Source organism: Ciconia boyciana, chromosome 12 (genome assembly GCF_034638445.1).
Source record: "Ciconia boyciana chromosome 12, ASM3463844v1, whole genome shotgun sequence".
NCBI lineage: Eukaryota > Metazoa > Chordata > Aves > Ciconiiformes > Ciconiidae > Ciconia > Ciconia boyciana.
Window position 1 is genome coordinate 22581135 of NC_132945.1, and position 16180 is coordinate 22597314.

Here is a 16180-nt window from a genome sequence, read left to right on the forward strand (position 1 = left end):
AAAAGGGAACTTAGTGAAATCAGTTGGAGAAAGTCAATGTCTTGGAGGCTGCAACAAGTGATGGGAGTTCTAACGTGGAACATGGAAATCAGGTTATGCATGTCCCTGGAAAAATCACTGTGTGGAGCAATCCTGGATTCACAGGCAGCTGGGGACTAGAGGTAGAGTGAGAAGAGGGAGGTTGCCTAGGTATGACCTATGTGAGGCTTTTCTACATTTAATTTTCCTGATTAACTTTCCACATTTAATTTTTCCTGATTTGTAGCATAAAACTGAGAGCTCATCTGTTTCACTAAGGATATGTTTGGGGCAGAAATAGGGAAACAGGTCAGGCTTTGAATCCAAAAGGGAAGGACATTCTGAGTTTCTGGGTGTTCTGCCTATGAATCCTGTTGTTGTTAACAAGAGTACTGCACATAACTTGCCATGCACTGTGCTGAAATATTTACCCTGAGGTGTTTTTTCCAAATATTTTATTTATGTTTCCATTGGCTGGATGAGTTACATGCTTGTCCCTCTAGAATTATTTATAAAATTTCAGTAGCTATAAAGAGTTTCTGTCGGAACAGTCTGATCTGAATTATGGATGATCCTAGATTTCCTACCTAGTCCAAGATGCAAAATTAAAGTCACAGGACCAGCTACGGACATGGGATTCTCCATGATTTATAGGAGATCTCAGGGCAGAGAGCTGAGAAGGAATTCCAGGCTCAGGTAAGGGAGCCCATGCTCCCTGCCCATGGTAGCACTGTGCCTGTACTGCTCTGTACCAGTTGAGCTGAGAGCACATTCTCATTACTATGTTGTGGGAGATAAAGAAAGGATGTGCAATATGCCGTGGCATGCCCTGGACTTGACTGTTAGGTGACTGCCCACAATTTGCTGCAACACATTCTGATCAGGCTCCAAGGATATCTGACAGTTCAGGCTTGCATTTTCAGACCCACCTGACAAGCAGGTACACTCTGTCTCAGTTTTGTACACAAACTGTTGTCTGGCACAAGCAGATCGAACAGCAGCACACTGTACTTCTTGATTTACTAATGCTATGCTAACGTATGCAGACTATCTGGCTGACTCTGCAGACACGAACACTGCCACATGCAGAAGGCAAGCTGCATAAGCAGGCATTGGGTTGCAACTGTTTGGCGGCTTTGACCTCAAAGTCCTAGTTGGAGACTACTGCAGTGGTCTGATATATTTGGATTTGTGTGTGTGTTTTCTGAGGTTGTGTATACTCTCCTGATTCAGCCATTCCTGCAGTAGCCACGGAGTTGTAGGTCCTATGTTTGTGGTGAACCTGCAAGTTCATTATCCTGTGTTACGTACAATACCGCAGCACGCTCAGGAAGCAAGTACACTCACCTGATGCTGCTGAAATGGGGTAGCCATTCTTCCTCCATGTAATCTGAGGTTCTGGCGTTCCACTGACTTTGCACTCCAGAATGATCTTGCCGCTGATGTTAACCTCCAGATCCGTGAGGTTTTGTATCACATACGGTGCTGCCTTTGCTACAGTCATAAAGGAAAACAGTACACGGTAAGATTTCAGGAGGCACCTCCCACAGCTCTGCCATCTTCTCTCCTTTGGCCACCTGCATGGCCTCTCTGGGCTGGAAGTGGCAAAGATTTGGTTGATGAGTGGTAGCAAAAATCCTCCAAAAGATTATGGGAGGAGTGGGTGAGTTCATTTGGCTTATTTTCAAACTGACTAAGCTTAGATTTGGCTTCTGCTTGAACCTCCTTGAGTTTCTCATCCTCTGAAGAAAACAGAGGACAGTGAGTGGGTAGAGCAAATGCAGAGTGAATGCAAAAAAAGAGAGGAGGAGGCAAAGAGGAAACCGTTCTAAGGATTTTGTGTCCTCCATCATGAGTGCAGTTATCTACTTACTACAAAGCATGTTAACCTCCACTTTATGTTCATTTATGAAAGGAACAGGAAAGCAACGAATACAATCACAAGCACAGCATAAAAAAATGCATAAAACCTGCTACTGTCCAGTAGCTGACGGGTGTTAGTACATTTAAAAGACCTTGTTTGTATAGGGGAAGGAGGGGCTGGTTTGGAGGGGCATTTCCACGCATGTCCTCCAGAAGAATTGCCTCTCTGACATGTGCCAGACAAATAACAGGCCCCAGTAATTCTCCGAAGAATGTGATCAAGGTTCCAGTTCTCCCATGGATGTATTCCCAGTTTAGCTGTGTTTTTCCCATAGCCATCATGTGTAGGTGTCTGTGTAGGTGGAAATTTGACTAAATGAATAAAAATATCTGCCAAGGGAGAGAAAAGTGAATTGCCTGAATGCAGAGTGCAGAGAAAGCCCAGTGCCTCCACGTCAGATGATGCTGACAGGTGGCTCCGGTACCAGCTGTGGGGACAAGCCAAACCGCTAGCACTCTGTAATACCAGGGTGAGATTCTTTCCCTTCCTCCGCACTTCAGGAAGAGGCAGGTGCTCATGCCATTTCTTAAAATAAATCACCTCCCACTCAGGTATCAGAGCCGTGCTAGCCACAGCTGTGGCGTGGGTGAGCATCTTCTCCTTGCGTGTGTGCCTGCATGGAGGGGGAAGGGACTGTGAGAGCGTTGTTGGCTGCACGGGGTAGAGACTGCATGGGCAAATGTGCTCCTTCGCTTAAACAAAGATGAAGCCAGCACTGCACAGCCTGGTTTTTACCTAAGTGACAAGTGCTTATGGCAGCATAGCTGTCCCTTCAGTGTCTCATTAGTGATTAATGTAAGCGGAGAAGCCAATTTGAAAATCACTGTCTAATTCAGCTTCTGAAGGACTCTGTCTCGTGCACCCTGGCTTGCTGCTGTTTACTTCAATTCTACGCCAGTTCTGTGCTTTGGGGTTTTCTTCACCATTGGAAAATAGCTAACAAATTCACCCATTCCAGCAGCACTTTTTCTTCTGAGAAGGCTTCTTCTGGATCACTCGCTTTCTTCACTATAATTTTCAGTGAGTTTCTACCGGAAGAAGTGTCCTGCCCTTTATGTTCACATAGCCAAAGAAACCAGGCTCTGGGATCTGTAGTGTTACTATTTTTATGGAAATAAAAGAAAAGAGCTGGGGGGTTGGGTATAAATAAGAAAATGCTGTTATTACAACAAAGTGCATCCCATTTACCCAGAATAAATGGTATGTGTTACTTGATTATACACTTGACCAGTGACATTTGTGATTACATCTGCTGGGTCCAAATCTGCTTAGGTATCTATATCATCCTGGCAGCTGTAAGTGGGTGGAATCTTCTACCAAAGTCATATAGATCTGAGGTAACAGTCCCAAATGACAGGATTGTGCTGTTAGAAACATGGTGGGTGATGCCTTTGCTCCTCAGTCAACCCTATATCTGCACCCAGCATGGAGTTAGGAAGATAAAATGCAGCTGAAATCACCTTTATGTGTAAGGCAAATATTTTACACAAAACCAGCAGCGGCTGGATGAGAAATATGTATGGCTAGGTGTCAATCCACATACAGTAATGCGAAAAAAACCCCAAACCAGAGCACAAAGTTTGTATTAGCACAGTCCCTAAGAAATGCTGGGCACCTTCTGCTTTGAAAAGCTTCAAAGGGAGCAGCAGATGCAGACATTTCTGCTCCTGCAGAACGATAGCATGTCCCACTGCCATTTCGCGTTGGCAGGACCTACCTCTGACGAGGAGCTGAGTGTGCTGTTCTAGCGTGTCGGTGCTGTTGTGCTGGTTCTGGGCTCTGCACTTGTAGAGGCCACTCTGTTCCTTCGTGACATTAGTAATGACCAGTGTCAAAGAAATGGAATACTTGTCAGTTTTCTTGATCACTGAGTCACTGAGAGCCGCCTCTGAGGAGGGGTAATACCAGGCCAGGTGACTGTAGATGTACTTGGAGGCCCGGCAGGTCAGCAGGACGTCATTCCCCACAATGGTTGTGACTCGTGGGTCTGTTTGCAACCCAAACGGCACATCTAGGAGGAAGAGAAAACATGTTTACAACTAAGTCACAACTGAGAAGGTCTTTGGCTGCCTGGTTGCACCTTGATGGTCAAATTTCAAAGACCAGCCATAATGGAATGCGCCAATTTTAATAAGACCCCCATTTACATGTGCAAACAGGCTCTGGTGCTTGTGAATTAGGTAAGTGACTGTACCTCTCATGTCCCAGTGCTGACCTTTGGTAGTCTGGCCCTCAGTATTCTAAACCTTACATTTTCAAGTAATGAATTGAACATTTATAAATAGAAGTAGTTAATGGACTAAGAGAGTTTAATCAAGAGAGATTTCTATCCTGGTAGACAAATGTGTTCATGAGCTCTTCTCTTTCTGTCTGCAATCAGTGCTTGAAAGTATAATTGCATAAGAATAGAGAGACCTATTCCCATTTCTGAGAAGTAACACTCTCTTTCTTCACCACTGAACAATCTTCCCAATTCTCTCTTATTTCAACTATGCCAATATTTATTTTCATCACATGTGCCTTAGTGGATATTTACTTGATCACTGAATGGATTAACTGATCTAACGATGTATAAGTCCTTGAGGCCTTTATATTTAGTAGAGAAATACTTTGAGGCATGAGTCCAATCTATCCACAAAAGAGTAAGCTGTTTCTTGCTATATTTTTAGTAACTTTTCACTCCAGAAAAAAGACCAATCTTCCTGAAGTGGTGAACGGAATCCATTTGAAGACAAGAAAAAATGTTTCTGAGTAGAATGCCAGAGTCTGGCCTACAGACACATTCCTATTACTGCATTAGCCACCAGAGACCTACAATTAAATTGTGGCTGAAAGATATTCTTTTCCCTTCTTATTCTGTTAGTTTCAGTGATCTATCCACCCAGCAGACTTGAGCGAAAGTGCATTTATAACCACAGCGACCTGGAATTATTCTTCTGTCTGTTAGGTCAGGATTTTCAAGCAGCTGAGAGTTATGAGGAATCCCTTATAAATTTTACCAGGTGTAGTATGGGGATGGGACACTTTGGGAGGACTTGCTCTGGATTACCTTCTGAACACGAACACTGTTTGCATTAAATCTGATAGATTGTCACTTCAGTACCAAGCTGTAAGTAAGATGCTTTCTCAAGCTACGATGAAATGGATGGTACTTTGAGAAGGACAGAAGGGGAGCAAGTATGCACTGCACTTGCAATCTGACAAATTCCACATGGGAGCTGGAATTTGGCCAGGAGCTCACACTCCAAACTCTTGCAAAAAGTTCTGCCGAAGCTACAGTTGAGCATAAACAGCGAGGCCGTTGAAATAACCAATCTGCCTTATAATAAACCATGTATTTATAAAATACAGAGCCCTGAAGGAGCTTTCAGATATGATTAAAAGTCTCTCTTCTTCACAAGTCATCTGGAATAGAACCAATAAGCTTTGCTCCATGGTTTTTAAAGACTGGCACCAGAAATGTTTTACAAAATATCCAAAAAGAGAAGAGACCCCTCAGGCCACAGCTGTGGAAATTGTTATTTTTCTTTTCTTTCCTTTTCATGAAATTTCAGTTTATTTTATGCAGTGTTTTGTTAGGCTCAGTTGCTCTCTTTCTTGCTCAGTGCTAGCTGTATGCTCAAACTGACTTGTGTAATACATCCATTCTTCACATCTGATGTCCTGTGGTTCCAACATGTCAAGGTGATGCTTATCAAAAAGGGGAGAAGTCTGAGGCCAGCAGAACTTCTCTAAACAGTAAGAATTAAGGTCCAGTGAAAACACTGGGATGTGGCATGAGCAGCATCTCAGTATCTCTCCTGAACTGTCAAACCAAAATAGGGAAAAAGTCCCCTCTTAACTTGCCTTTTTCTTAGTTTCTCTTCTAAGCATTTGCTATTTGCTCCAGCAAGAGTTATAGTACTAAGGTAGATGAATCTTGGGTTAGACTCAGTTCTTTAGTAAGCTCAATGCTCTGGGAGACCTCCTGAGATCCCCTCCACCCTGAATTATCCTATGACCCTAAGTGCTGGGTCTCAGTGAAAGTATAAAGCGATTCCAGGTAAAGTGATGAGGACGGAGTTTGGTTATATTACCCGGGGTAAAACACAGTGAACCCCTGCAAACCTGCAGGGCAAGCTAAACCTTGGCCTTAAGCAGTTAGGCTGGCAGTCCCATTTGCCCTTGCTTCTGCGTCTCAGGAAGCCTTTTCTTCAGGAGAATTTCTTCTTACAACTTGCAGCCCCGTTTGTTTTGCAGGGTGAGATTCCCTGAATGGCTGTGGGAAAAAGCCCACCCCAGGGGAAATACTGCATCTCTGGGGATACGGCATGGGCTTGTGTATGGCAGTGACAGCATGGGCTGGAGCCCCCAGAGATCTCTCACATTTTGGTGCAAATTCCCAATGAATTTGATGTGCTAATTTCCAAGCCCTAAATTGTGAAGGATGCTCAATAGTTTCGCCTTGCTGCTGGACTTCACCAGTGCAGGGTTTTTTCTACCAACTTAACATTCTGGGAGCAGAGGCCTGGCTTGTTTTTCTTATAATTTCTTCTACTGACATTTTTTATTTAGCATTCTGAATATTTTTAGCTGGAACCTGTGCTATTCTCTTCCATCTTGTTAGCCTTTCAAGAAGCTCTTTCAGCTCCTATAGAATATTCATTGATTTTCATTACAGTGGAAGGAAAAAGAGAGGAAAAAAAAGTCTCTCTTGCTCTCCTCTCTCTTTCCTCCTCCTACCTGGATTATCTGGGGAGTAACTGCAGCTTTGAGAGCACATTAGAAGTCAGTTCATCTCTTAGACTACTTTGCTTACACAATCTTGAACCTGAGCAGTGATTAACTTCCTCTCTCTGAACAGATATAGTGTTTTATAAGACTCCTAATAAGTTGGCTAAAAGAATGCACCATGGGGCCTTTTCTCTTTTATCAGCAGTCACCAAACATTTGTCTTTCGTATTGTATTACAGTGTAGTAGCTGCGAATTTCACTCTCAACTGTGCGGGATTCCGTGGCAAAATAGGGAAATAAGCCATTGGGGGAAGGTAAAAAGTCAGCATAAATCAAAAGAAAGTCTGGCTCCATTTGTATTTACAAGGAATTAATTGGTTTTAATTTCCTGTGCTTTGCACAATAATCTGTGTAATTCAAAACTTCTGCTCTTTCCCAAATTCCATCCCTGTGCCTGTCAGGGTGGGGGGGTTGCCATCAGGCATATGCATGTAGGGAGAGTGAGAAAAAGAAAGGGTGAGCCCTACCATCTGAAACAGCACAGAGCTTTTCATAAATCCTGTAAACATGTCAGGAATAAGCAAATTGAGAGTGGCAAGCAGTTGTAGAACAGCCCAGTTCATACATTGTTCTAGTATCTGATAGCAGATTTTTATCTCATGTTTGAAATATAGTATTTTCTTTCTGGTATAAATCTTTAACTCCATTTTTCTGAGTTGTTTTTGCAATCAGATAAGCCCTTGAAAAAGAGCTTTTGTTATTATTTGTTATTCTTATCATAATTCATTTATATTCCAAGAACATTCAGAGGTTTCATATGGGTGGGATCCCATTTTGTTGTATGTAGTACAATCATACAAAGGCTAGATTTTTATTTACTGTGGACCTACAGTAATATATAGTTGCCCTTTCCAAGGTGCAGACCAGAGATTAGAAGGTAAATAATACTTGTTCACGGCAGAGAATACCTCCAGGAGACATCAGGTCAGCTTTTCACTGTACTAGGAAGGCTGCAGTCTGCCTTGAGTGTCCTTTGGTGCGTAACCGGTGGTGGGCAATGACATGAGGCAGTTCTAAGCATCTGATGGCTTGCCCACATTGCCTCTGCCCATGACAAAATAGTAATCTGACTTAAATGGGAACACTGGTGTCAAAACTGTGGTAGGCAAGATAGGCAGGAGACAGATTTTGTTTCCACAAGAAACAGTAAAAAGGATTTACACAAAACAAAAATACTGGAATAAGAGTTAGGCCAGGGCATGATGGATAACACTGCTACTGCATTGCTATGGGAGTTTCTGCTGCCATGAACAGCTTTAGGAGAGCTTCAGTGGGACATTGACAGTCAGGACATCTGCAGAAAGAGCTCAGAGAGGCTTCAGGGCTGTCACTGAATTATAAGTTTTCTCATCATGTTGGACCCCTTATATGGTTTGGTTTCAGCGTGATCTCCAAACCCTGTTGACCCTTCACTGAAATGAATTCTGTTGGCAAAGAAATGATTTAAAAATAGATACCAGTGCTATTTCTAGTGTCCGTGGGAGTTTTTGTGGGGGCTCTGCAGTGGAAGAACAAAACGGCTGTTAACATTATTCCATTGGGATAAATACATTTTTCTGGAATGAATATAGTGGTGATGAAAACACCAGACTGAAGGAAGGCATGTCCCCAGAAAGCAGGTGCAGCCCAGACCACACCTGATGAAGTTTCCCTGTAGAACTCTGCCATGTCCTGACAAAACATTTCAACCCTGGGTTTTTGAGGGAAGAAGAGAGTTTAGGCTCTGTATCATCTTCAGATTTCTTACCAGGGAGAAGTTAATTAAGCTCAATTCAGCCAAAATGTTTGAAAGCAGCTCAGGATCCACCAGCTTGTTTGTCAGTAGGCGATAATGGGAGATCAGGTCTTTAAAATCAACAAATTGCTGAATTAATTGTGGAGTCCCACAACTAGCAGCTGTTTTGCAGAGAACAGAGCACTGTGAAGTGCTACAAACATTTGCTAGATGTTGTCCTAAAGGCCTACACATTGCTTGTGTGCTCTCAGAGTCTAACTCAGCCTTTATCTCAGCTTTTAGGTTCAATCTGCATAAAATTAATCAGCTCAGCAATTGTGAAGTGGCCTGCTTAAAGCCTTATGCTTTTGGACTTCCCCTGTTTGGTAGCTCACAAACTGCCCCTGAATGTCCCTCCAACACTGAGACTAGAGGCAACTCCTGGTGAGAGTAACCTGGCAGTCGCTTAGCCTCCTCCAAGTGCACTGAGCAGCAGACAGTGCTTTTTTTTCATCTGAGAGGCAGACCTTCAGCAGCAGCTCTTATACCAGCCTGCCCACTTGTTGGAGTAACATGCATTACTCAGCAGAGGACCATCATGTAAAGAAACCCAGCAGCAGGTCACTCTGCTGCTATTTTACCACTGCAACATGACCTACTTTAGGATCAGGATGGCCACATTTAGAAAGATTTCATTTCTTTCTAATCCATAAACACAACTATTTTTAAACACAGCACTTACAAAAGTCAGTCGTGCTCGTGCTCATTCAGCATCTACCTCTTCCCCAGAATGGCACAGACTCACAGTCTTTTCTTCACAGGCAAGAATATATCTGTCTTGCCAAGCCCTGTTCACCTCCTGGTCTGTTTTGGTGGAAACATTTCCACCATAACTGCTGTCAGTAATTTTGTCCAGTGATTCATTTTCTTCATAATTAAAACTACATGATTAAAACATTGTGTCTCAAAACATTGCTAGACTGATCTTAACATAAAACCTCTGAAATATTAGCTCACTGTGGGGGAAAAAAAACCTACCTAACTTTATTATTAAAATGAAACATAGTTGTGAAAGGTGCGTGGATTGATCTAACCCTTTGAATCTGACCTTATGCTAGTTGCTTATTTAGTTGCTGCAGCATTGGTTTTAGTCACCAAGTATTACAAAGTACTGTGAATATCTTGGGAACATACGGCTTTGAGTAACCCATCCAAACACAACAGCTGGCAGAATTCAGGGCAGAAACAAACCCATGTGAAGACTCAACACTTGGAAGTAGTGAAGTGTAAAATTAATAGCTGGTCTTCAGCCTGCCTTGGACATCTTGAGGACCTCTTATGTCTGAGCTGTATCTCCCAAAAGTGCACCTTGAAGAGCTTTTTCCCGAGTAAATAAGAGTTAGGGCTCTGGAAAATATCTTTTGGAGGCTTAAACCCTCTTCTGTCTCCATAAGGCATTGGGGTAGTACAAAGAAGCTGTAAATGGAGGTGAAATCTTTCCCCCATATGGCACCAGCTTCATTATTGTTGGATGACATTTTTCGTATTAGCACCTCTGTGTAATAAGAATGGTAACAATGTTTAGTGAGCCCTTTTTCGGTTAGCCTGATTTGGAATGTGCTGAATTACTTTAGAGCAATGGAGTCTAACAACACAGAACGCAAGAGAGGCAGAGGAGTGCAGAGCACTGCCACGAGCGAGCTTCGCCCTCAGAACTTGCCTCATGGGGAAGGAACCAAGTAGTGAGAATCAGACATTTACCTTCCAGGGCACTTCTGCACTCTTTGTTCTAAAAATTGTTATTTTGATGCAAATTCTACCAGCCAACATCCACTCATCCAGAAAGTGAGCACAGAAATTATTCAGTTTGTTCTGGTTAAGCACTTGAACAAGGCTGTCCCTGGACTCTTCTCTTTTTTTAAACTCCCATCTCTCCTAAAAGCATTATGTAGGTCTTGATCTCACTACTAAAGAATTTCTGTGTTGAAAGGTTAAGCAGATATTTGTTTGGATTTGTGTTCTTTGGAGAAATAGCATGTCCACCTCCTCCCTCCTTAAAGGGCACTGGAAAGGCTAATTGCTCAGGCAGGGATCCAATGTCACAACAACTCCCAGTGATATCAGCCCTGGATTAGGTCTGAATATTGGCCTTCCTCACCTTTGCTATGTCTGCTGACTTAATTGGAGACCAACTGTTCTCCTGAGTCAGGGAGAGGCTTCAGGCCTTTGGAAGACTACAAAGGACTTAGCTTTTGCTAGAGGTTTCATGAGGACAGTGCTGAAATGTCATGAGTGTTGCTTTAAGACACAGGCAGCTAGACTCGGGGCCTGCATCTGCAGCTTGAAAAGGGCAAAAGGGGCATCAGGTCTGATGCTGGGCATGTCAAACTCAGCTGTGCACTGACGCAGGACCCAACCTTGCATGTGGTGAAGAGCCTGGGACTGTGTGATTGGGAGTGCTCTGAAAACATGCAGGGTTTCCCAGAAGTTTTAATGAGCACTCACCAGCCATATAAAACTTTAAGGTAAACCAGATCATCAGCATCTAGTTTTTGTGTAGTGTCTCTTGTGTTGTTTACCTGAGACGTAGAACTCAATGCTCCTCTCTTCTTCACCGATCTTGTTTGAAGCCACACAGTAATAGATTCCTGATGCACTGCTGTTTTCCATAGTTAGTGTGCTCACAATCTGCCAAGCAAAGAGAGAAAAAGTAAAGGCTTTGAGTGTGGTGTAGGCTTAGCAGAGAGGCTTGAGAGTAGTGGATAAATATATAGAGAAACAGTTAACAAAGGAGTTTCTAGTAATGAGTAAAGCTCACAAACAGACAAGTGCTTCTGTTAGGTTTTTGGTCTCTCATCTCACATCACCTCAGCCCAGGTAATTTTCTTCCCTCCTCATTCCTAAGCCTTCCCCTTCTTTTCTTCCTGTCTTCCCCATGAAAAACAGGGTTCCTTTTTGACACACTGCCAAGGTCTTTGTGTGACAACATCAGCAAAAAGCTAAAGTGAAGGACCTGGAAGATTCATCTAAGACACTGGAAATGAAGCCCCACATCCACCTATTTTCTTTTCTGCTTTTCAGTTATGGTTTCCGTGGGTAACAAGACACCCACATTTGCATGGGAAGCAGGTCATTCATATGGATGTGGTATAAAGAATATTGCAGGATTTTGCTTTGCTTTGCTATAACCCCAGAGAAGGGAGGAAGGGATGTGTCCCCTTTGGATCCCAGCTTACTCTTATAAATTGTGCTTGGAAGTCCCTTGATTCCATAACCCTTCCTCAGAGCCTTACCAGAACTTGTGTGGTAAGTAAGGAAGCTCTGGAGAAGCTGCCTGTGCTAAGACACTTGGCAAATGCAGAAAGAAAGGGAGAATCGTGAAGGAGAAGGAAGGAACACTTGTCCTGAGCTTCACCACATAGAAAAAGGAAGTGGTTCAGCTACTCATGGGACTGAACTCAAACACATCCTTAAGAACTTGTATTCCTTAAACATCCTAAGCCCCTGATTCTGTATAGGGCCTCCTTAATGAGGAGCCAGCCATATGGCACTCTCCTGTTCCTGTCATGATGCAACATCACAAACTCATGGAGGTCTATCCACAGGTCATGGCTTTAATTATTTCTAGTACTTCCTTTGGGCTGCTAGCAAGAAAGCAGGGTCTAACCCACCAAGACAGAGATGTGCTTGCAAGATTACTTTGCTTCCCCTGCAGCCATTCACCTGAGGAACTCTGAGCCCTCACATTTGGAACAAATATCACTTTCTTTGCCATCCTCTCTAAGGACTTTGAGAATCAAAACTTATAACACCCTCTGGCCCTTTGTCCTTATCTCCAGAGAGCGCTTTGAAGTGCACAAAAGCATCTCTGGACTTTCTTTTTAATATCCTAAACTAAACTCACACAAGACATTCCTTTACTCCTCATAAAGCTGCACCACGAATGTGTCTATAGCTGTGCGGGATGTATTTTCAGAGAGTTATTTAAGATTTTCTGAGCTTTGGCACTATAAATCCTGTAGGGAAATGAGTTTCAAAGGTTTTGATCCCATGTGCGTTTTACATTCTAATGGGGAACATTTTCAGCAGAATAACAGGTAAGTGGAAAAGTATCTACTTTTCATGGGCACCAAACACAGAAATTAACCAAGAATAGGGACAAACCAAATTTAGGGGTGAAAACAGGTGACCAGTAAACCCGGCTCCCTCTGGTGTCCACCAAAGAAAGAGCTGTGCAGTTCTGATTTATTTATGATGTGAAAAAAGCTCTAACTTGGATATAAAATCACCCAGAGAAGCAGCCTGCTCCTCCTCCTTTTTCTATTCCTGTAGCAGTGGGCCTGATGCCACAGGTTATTAACAAGCACGTGTTCAGAGCACTACCCCTGACTTTAAGCAGTATACACTGCCTTTTGAATTACTGCTGAATCAGGACCAAGAGCTTTCTTCTCATGATTACTGAATCTTGGAATTTTATATCTGGGAGTAGAAAAAGCCAATATAAATGTACGTGCTGAGGACAGAAGGGGATAAATTTGGACAGCTATTTAACAGCTATTAGTCTTGCTAAGTGACAGCTCTAGGTGGGAAGTCGAGGATAATACTGTAGAGCCAGTTAAAATCGTAAAGGGGAATGTAATTATCCATTTTGGAATATGTCCAAAGTCTTAGGGGTGACACTGTGACTCTTCTAAAAACCGATGCAATGCCTCAAGCTGCATTTGGTGGCCCAGAGGTAAATGCACACATATGCTCATGAACACACAGAGATGCAATGTCTCTAACTACATAACTCAAGAAAAGTCTGACATGGTAGTGGGAAAAAAAACCCCAGCAAATAGCTATACCGAGACCTCATCTTAGCTAATCTCAATTGTGTCTAGATGTGAAGGTGAAAAAGATGTTAAAATGATGGTGGGAAACAATCTGGGGACAAATTCTTGGGAAAAATTTACTGAGGAAAAAAGAGAAAGCAATTTTCTTGTTTGTATGCTCAAAATCACTGTTACGCACTTGGATACCAGTTTCCTACACACCTGAGCACAAGAGAGAACGCACTTGACTGTCTTGTCTTAGAACTAGCACCTCCCACCATCCTCCCAAATGTGACTTTTAAACCAGCAGCATCCAGCAGAGAAATATACGTGATTTCAGAGCCAGAAATGAAGGATTTTGAGTTATTTTCTTGTAATAAGATGAATCTCTTGAAATCATTATGCATCAGCTTTTCACTCTAGTTGTGTGCTCCTGGGTAAACCCCCAAGATTGGGAATCCAATTATCTTTCCAGCATCTTAAATAAAGTTCTCAGTTGCCAAACGCACCTAATCCTGGTTTCGTCCTCAACAGAGTGATGCTTGGGAACACTAATGTGCTATACCAAAGTGTACCCAAATCCTCCTTCCCTCTAGAAGACCACATAGTTTTGTCTTTTACCAAAAGGAACCTGAAAGAAATGTTTAGGAATCCAGCAGTGGTAACTCCTTTTTGAAGTATCTGTAGATCAAGGATATCCCATTGAAAGCAATCAAGGAGATCCTGTTGAAAAGTAACACCTATTAACCCAGATGTTAAACCCCATAGTATTCACAATGCTGATGTTTTGGCAGTTGTTCATCACCTGTTGCTGTAGGCAACCCAAGTTGAACAAACTTGAAAATTTGAAATTTGTCTGTACTTGGTCATAGTGGCAGGTAGGGACAAGGATTTTGTTCTTCTAAGTGCCATCCCTATACTTTCAATGCAACCATTTCAAGGAAAGTCTGCAAAAAGAAGTTGAATGAGAAAATGGTTTGAACTCAAGCAACCAAACATAGGAATCTTTTCCCATTATTTACAGTGAAAACTGTTACCAGACTTCTCTCTCAGTGGAGTGGCACCGTCCCAGCATTTGGGGACCTTTAGTATAGAGTGGAAAAAATTCTGAGGGGATAATCTACTTTGTGTGCTTAGTCCATGCACCTGGCAAAGTATTTTCCATTCCTGTAATCAGAGCCAGGATAGAAAAGTTTGAGACACGTTGGCATTTGCCACATCTAGACTCATGAAATCACAGAAAGAGCTTAGCTGCGCGGGACCGCTGGTAGTCTCCTGTGTGACCTCTTACTCAAAGCAGGGCTCACATCAAAGCTGTTTCTCTTGCCTTCTGCTCAGAAAACTCTGCTCCCAGACAGAGCACAGCACTTTCTGCTAAGTCTAAATAATGATGCTGATGTGAAATCTGCAGTTGCCTTGAAACATTGTGTCTCTTCAGTGAAATTACTATTCACGAACTAATTACAGCCTGGAAGTTTGCATTTTTTAGTTTACCTTCCACTCGATGTCCTAGTCAAGAGCAGTTCAGACTAAATGACACGTTAACCCTTGCCAATGTACTCCAGCCACAAGTGGTAGCACAAACTATGTGGCTGTTCAGTGCTTAGCTTCTGTCCAGACTGCATTGGAACCAATGGTAATTAATAACAAATTATTGGCATGTAATGTCTAGACATCTTCCTAGTGGGAGCTGGACTGAGATCCTGTGAGTTCACTGCATACCAAACACCAAACATCCTTCGGACCAGTTTTGATTGCCTGTGTTGAATTTGGAAGTAAAGGGTCCATTTCCTATTACTTAACCTAAAGGCCACCCAATACTGCGAGCCCAAAGAAGGGATTATTAGGTAATAAATAATTACTATAAAAGAATAAACTAAGTTTAAAACTCAATAAGAAAAGGAATAAAATGACTGATCTCTGAAGAACAGCTATGACAAGTAAATAGACATTGCTGCTGGGAAAACTCATAATGGAATAGTTCAATAAAGTCCATATGTCTTGCACTGTAATGTTCCTGAACTGATAAAAAACAAGCTATTTTAGACGCAGCCAAATAACATTCCACAGCCAGCTACCATGAGTGTTTTAAGACATCTTGTAGTAAGGACAGAGCAGCAAGACCTTTTTTTAAGCTGGAGCCAGCATGAGTGTTTTAAGACATCTTGTAGTAAGGACAGAGCAGCAAGACCTTTTTTTAAGCTGGAGCCAGCATGAATTAATACATCTTGTTATTCCTTGCTTTCTCTTTCCTTTGTCTAATCCCTCCCTCCAATGGCTTTAGTTAACAGTCTTCTCTCTTTCACTTCGTTAGCTATATGTGGGCGAGGATGAGGAGTAGAAAAAGTGGGTGGAAAATTTCTCAGCTGTCTAACTCTAGCAGAGCTGGGGTGGAGGTGGCTAGAGAGAGATGAAATTATAGGAACTTCACCAGAGACCCCGCAAAGAAAATATTCAGCTAGCTCCCAATCCATCTACGTGAATGGCACAGAATAACACTTATTTTTATAGCCTGACAATTCTGATCATGATCTTAGTTCATTCATTCAAAACATGCTAAAGGATGGACTGAGGACAAGTGATAAGAGAAGTCTGTGAGTTGACTGAGAACTTATAGGGTTTGCTCTCATCCCTGGCAGTGGGCATTTCTCTCCCTGTAAAATGAGAACAATCATTGCCTTCCTCCCTCACAGGGCATGGCAGAGCTGATGGTAGTACGGTGTGATCAGCAAAGGTGCTGGACAGGGCAGGAAACTGGGGAAAACCAGAGATTTGAGGTGCCTCTGGTGGAACATTTCTAGTATGGATGGACTGATCACTCTCTGGCCCTAGGGCAGGTGGGTAGGTGCTGGCTAGTCATGAGCAGTGACCACCCCCAGGCTTCTTCCTCACACCCAGTGATTGCAGCTAATGAATTTAAGAGGGTAGGGAAGACAG

General features: G+C 42.7%; 1 protein-coding gene across 1 annotated transcript in view; it reads right to left on the bottom strand.

Moving 5' to 3' along the window:
- Positions 1-16180, bottom strand: part of LOC140658611 (vascular endothelial growth factor receptor kdr-like) — a 138261-nt gene that overhangs the window by 35490 nt on the left and 86591 nt on the right. Inside the window, exons 12-14 of the mRNA XM_072877249.1 lie at positions 11009-11117; positions 3660-3953; positions 1366-1512 (exon numbers count right to left, since the gene is read on the bottom strand). Of these exons, the coding sequence (XP_072733350.1) occupies positions 1366-1512; positions 3660-3953; positions 11009-11117 (550 nt within the window). The remainder of the gene's footprint in view (positions 1-1365; positions 1513-3659; positions 3954-11008; positions 11118-16180) is intronic.